Raw genomic sequence first — 4,088 nt, forward strand, 5'->3', positions numbered from 1 at the left:
AGATACATACGAATAATAATTAGACTTGATTAAGATACGATAGACAAGAGTTAATAGTGGTTAGATGATTAGATCGAGCTTGGTAAGTTTGACAAAGTAAGCATATAAATGGTGTAAAAGTTAAAGTGTTGTGATTATTACCAAACAGATAAGTATGTCATTGATGCATTGTAAATATTTGAAGGTTGATCATGCATGTACAGGCTAAAAAACACTAGACATTTTACAGTGTGTAATTCTACCATGATTTTCTTCTATAATTCAATGTTATTTTCTTGTTTTATTTGACTTGTGAGCTTATGCTAAAATGATCAATTAGATATGGTTTTGTTGATGGAAGACGAAAGAAAGTACGTAATTATTACTGCAAATACACATCAATTTCTTACACACACACAAAAAAAAAAAATAAAAATAAAATAAAATAAATAAAATAAAATAAAAGAAAGGCTCCATTTTGGTATAATGGTATGTAAGCAAAAATAAACTACGGAGTAGTATGTAATCCTCTCCCAAAAAGAAAGGGAAAAAAAACCATCCTAGTACCATAACATGCCACTCTATTAGTACCAATTTTATGATGAGTAATCATTTTCGATGTCAGCATTATTTAACTCTTTTTAAACCGTACTCAGCTCCAACTTTTTCTCACCATCTATAACAACACTTTTTTGGATACTTTTGTACCTATAATTCCTAGACAACAACATAAATAAACACATATTTAGTACAATAATGATCATCAATAACCAGTAATAGTAATCAAGACGACTATGGCTTAAGTCTTTGCCAATCCACTTCTTTCCTCCATGCATCTTAGTAACATGATTCACAATAATAATCAAGAAACTATTAAGAAAGCTCCCAATACCGATAACACTAAGGTAAAATGCCATTCCTATGCTCCTCATCGAGTTAGGAACTTGTTCATAGAAGTATTCTTGCATTCCTACTAGGGATAGTCCATCCCCTATTCCAAGGATAAAAAATTGAGGCGTTAGCCAAAATATGTTCATTATTTTTCCTTCTAGTGACGCCTTTAGCCTTTTCTTCTCAACCAAGGCTGATATCATTATTGATAAGGTTAAGGCGATCATGCCAACGCTGATTCTTGTAAGGATGTTAATACCTCTCTCGTTGCCTGTGACTATCCTCAAGTATGGGACTAGGACCTTGTCGTAAAAGGCAGCTGTAATAATCGTTCCTAGGGCTATAAAGGCGGTCATGGAAGCTGCTGGGATTTCAAATTCTTTGTAAATTTTTCTATTCATTGCACTTCCTTGCTTGACAAAGAATGAAGGGCCTTGGGCAACACCTATGCCAAACACCAAGGATGTTAGCCATATGGGAATCATGGTTAGTATTAACTTTAGTTCCTCTACTCGTGTCACGGTTGCTAGCCTCCATGGACTTTGTTTCTTCACTGCTGCTACATTACTTTCATTATTTTCGATTATAGCAGCTTTGTCAAGAAATCTGCATTACATACATACATACAATTAGATAGATTGATGAATTGCATTATAATGGTATGAGGAGTCAAGTAACTTCTCGATTTATCTTGTTTTCTTCCACTATTCTATATTAATTGCTAGCTAGCTATATATGATATATCTCGATTGGAAAATTTTATATTAATTGTTACATATCCATTTTTGGTAAGGTACTTTATCTGTCTCCTTGTCGCATGTCGCATGATCCCTCTAACGTGTTATTTCTCTACTTTTAACCTGATCTCTTAAATTTGTGTCACTCTTTATGTAAAAAAAAAGAAAAGTGTCACTCTAACAATGCAATTAGCAACTAGTATAGAACAGAGGATTATAAAAAGGCGGTATGGCTTAATCGCCTTAATGGCCTAAGGTTCTACAACATTTACCTGAGTCGATTAGTATGATCCAAGCACCGGCCTTGGTGCTTCCCTGAATTAGGATCCTCGTATAACAAGGACGGATTCAAAGGACAAACTAGATTTCTCTTGGCTACAGCCGCAACCAGGACTTGCAACAATGGGGTCAAGGGACTTCCAAGAGCGGTCTTGTATCGATAATAAGGTCTTCCAAGAAAAAACACTAATACACTCACTCCCATAACTATGGCTAGGATTAAAAATCCAAGGGCCCAACTTACATTGTCCTGCACATACACAATCACAGTCACTCCTATGAAGTAACCACCACAAATGGAGATGTTCCACCAGTTGAAAAACGATATCTTTTGTATCCTCTCTTCTGTATGACTGCTATCGAATTGATCTGCCCCAAAACTCTCTGTGCACGGCTTGTGACCCCCTGTTGCTAAGGCCACGAGGTAGATACCTAAGTAGAAGACTAACTCGTGTGCCTTGCTAACACGGTCACATGTTGTCGAGGTTGTGCCACAAGGTTTTAGGCTTGGAATGTATTGAGACATGGTCAAAACACCTAAACCCTGAATAAAAATAGAATAGTGCAGTGTTATCTCCATAGTAATAAATATTTTTCTTGTTTTTGGTGTTTAGAGTGTCACAACTCACAAGAGCGGATGATGAAAATCAATCTCAGGATTTTCTGAAACTGGAAAGGAAGCTTTAACCACTTGAGTTATCCCTCACTCTCAGATCACAAATATTATCTTGTTAGTGGCTGGTAATTAGGACTTGGGACGATATGTTCAAATATAATTCTAACCAAAACATTACAACAACAAAAAAAAAAAAAGAAAGGAAGTTAGAGATCGAGAAGCTAAGAAAGAAGTCTTGCCAGAGCGTAGAGGATGGCGGCGAAAAGAATCATGAAGTAGCCACCAATATATGCATCCGCAAGAAAGCCACCAAGCATAGGCGTCACAGTGACTACTCCACCCCAAATATTCACATTGTTAGCCGCTGTTTCGAGGTCTTGGTGCATCACATCGGTCATATAAGTTATCATATTTGTTAATATTGTAAAGTGACTCATCCTCTCGCTGAACTCAATTCCTGCATATACAAATTTTTTTTTCAACCAAAATATCGTACAAAATGTTACATACTTTGTTCGGAATCAATAGTCACATATACAAAAGAATAAAGGAAGGAGAATTAACTTGAAACTAGAATTAAATTGAAACTACAAGTTTTCGCAAAAGGAAGCAAATACCTATCATGAAGTAGGATGCTTTCCAAGAACCGGTAGAAGCTCGAATAGGAAGCTTTCCTTTGTAATCCAAAGTCGAGTCATGAACATGTAATTCCATGCCATTTTCATTGATTTTTTCTTTTGAGATTCTAAAGTTGTCACCTTTTTTACTCTTTGTTTCATCATATATATCTGCTCTTCCCTCCATTTTCTGTGAAAAATTATGAAAATAAATGGTTTTAATTGATATTAGAGCAGTATAAAATAACCTAACTGTTAAGTCAGGTTACTATATATGGCTTTTCTAGCTAATTATATAGTGCATAGAAGGTATCATACTATTTAAAATGTACCAGTACCGTTACTATAAATGTTAAAAATATAATTTCTTAAAAAAAATGTTACAAAATATAATTATGCTGAGAACATGTCTGCCTTAGCCTTCGATTTTTTTTTAAATTTTTTTTTTTTATTGTGTTAGGCTGGTCTTGACTTGAAAATTTGTATGATATTGTCTGTTTTGGATTCTTGCATAGATTTATTTTTAGTTAACTTTCTAAAAAAAACCACAAGTTAATGGAGTATACTTTCACTTATAAGAAAGTCAAAGGGCATGTTCACTTCAGCTTAATTTTAGTTCAATTCAGCTCAGCTCTAATCAGTTCAGTTCAAATCCTAATTTCCTTCTCTTATAAAATATTTATTTCAGCTCAATTCAGTTCAGTTCAACTCCAATCAGTTCAGTTTAATTCAGCTACAATCAACAAAGGGTATTCTTTTTTTTTTTTTTTTTGAAAAGACAACAAAGGGTATTCTTGGTTTTCCTTTAATGTAATTAAGCAAATATAGAAAGATTTAAGTTTTTTTCAAAATATTTAATACCTATATAAAGTATATATTGTTGATAAAAATAATTGTTACATACTCCGTATTATTATTGATCGATTAAGATGGAGGTCGGTCTGATCAATACATTATATTTTAGACAGG

General features: G+C 34.0%; 1 protein-coding gene across 1 annotated transcript; it reads right to left on the reverse strand.

Annotated features, from left to right (window-relative positions):
• Positions 1-284: 284 nt before the first annotated feature.
• On the reverse strand, positions 285-3,306 carry LOC145555496 (protein NRT1/ PTR FAMILY 5.6-like). Its single transcript, XM_081617233.1, has 4 exons — positions 3,120-3,306; positions 2,742-2,959; positions 1,880-2,430; positions 285-1,476 (listed from the first exon to the last, which is right to left on the reverse strand). Exons 1-4 carry the CDS (start codon positions 3,304-3,306, stop codon positions 621-623), a joined length of 1,812 nt encoding a protein of 603 aa, XP_081473359.1. The 3' UTR covers positions 285-620.
• Between the last annotated feature and the right edge of the window lie 782 nt (positions 3,307-4,088).

The sequence above is a fragment of the Chenopodium album genome, chromosome 8 (assembly GCF_948465745.1).
Source record: "Chenopodium album chromosome 8, dcCheAlbu1.1, whole genome shotgun sequence".
Lineage (NCBI taxonomy): Eukaryota > Viridiplantae > Streptophyta > Magnoliopsida > Caryophyllales > Amaranthaceae > Chenopodium > Chenopodium album.

What these genes read in the sequence shown, in the direction of transcription:
- LOC145555496 (XM_081617233.1), bottom strand. Translation starts at nt 3,306, where the DNA reads ATGGAGGGAAGAGCAGATATATATGATGAAACAAAGAGTAAAAAAGGT. An exon ending in AGCATCCTACTTCATGATAG is followed by an intron (nt 2,960 to 3,119) that starts GTATTTGCTTCC and finishes TTGTATATGCAG; the next exon opens with GAATTGAGTTCAGCGAGAGG. An exon ending in GATCATACTAATCGACTCAG is followed by an intron (nt 1,477 to 1,879) that starts GTAAATGTTGTA and finishes TATGTAATGCAG; the next exon opens with ATTTCTTGACAAAGCTGCTA.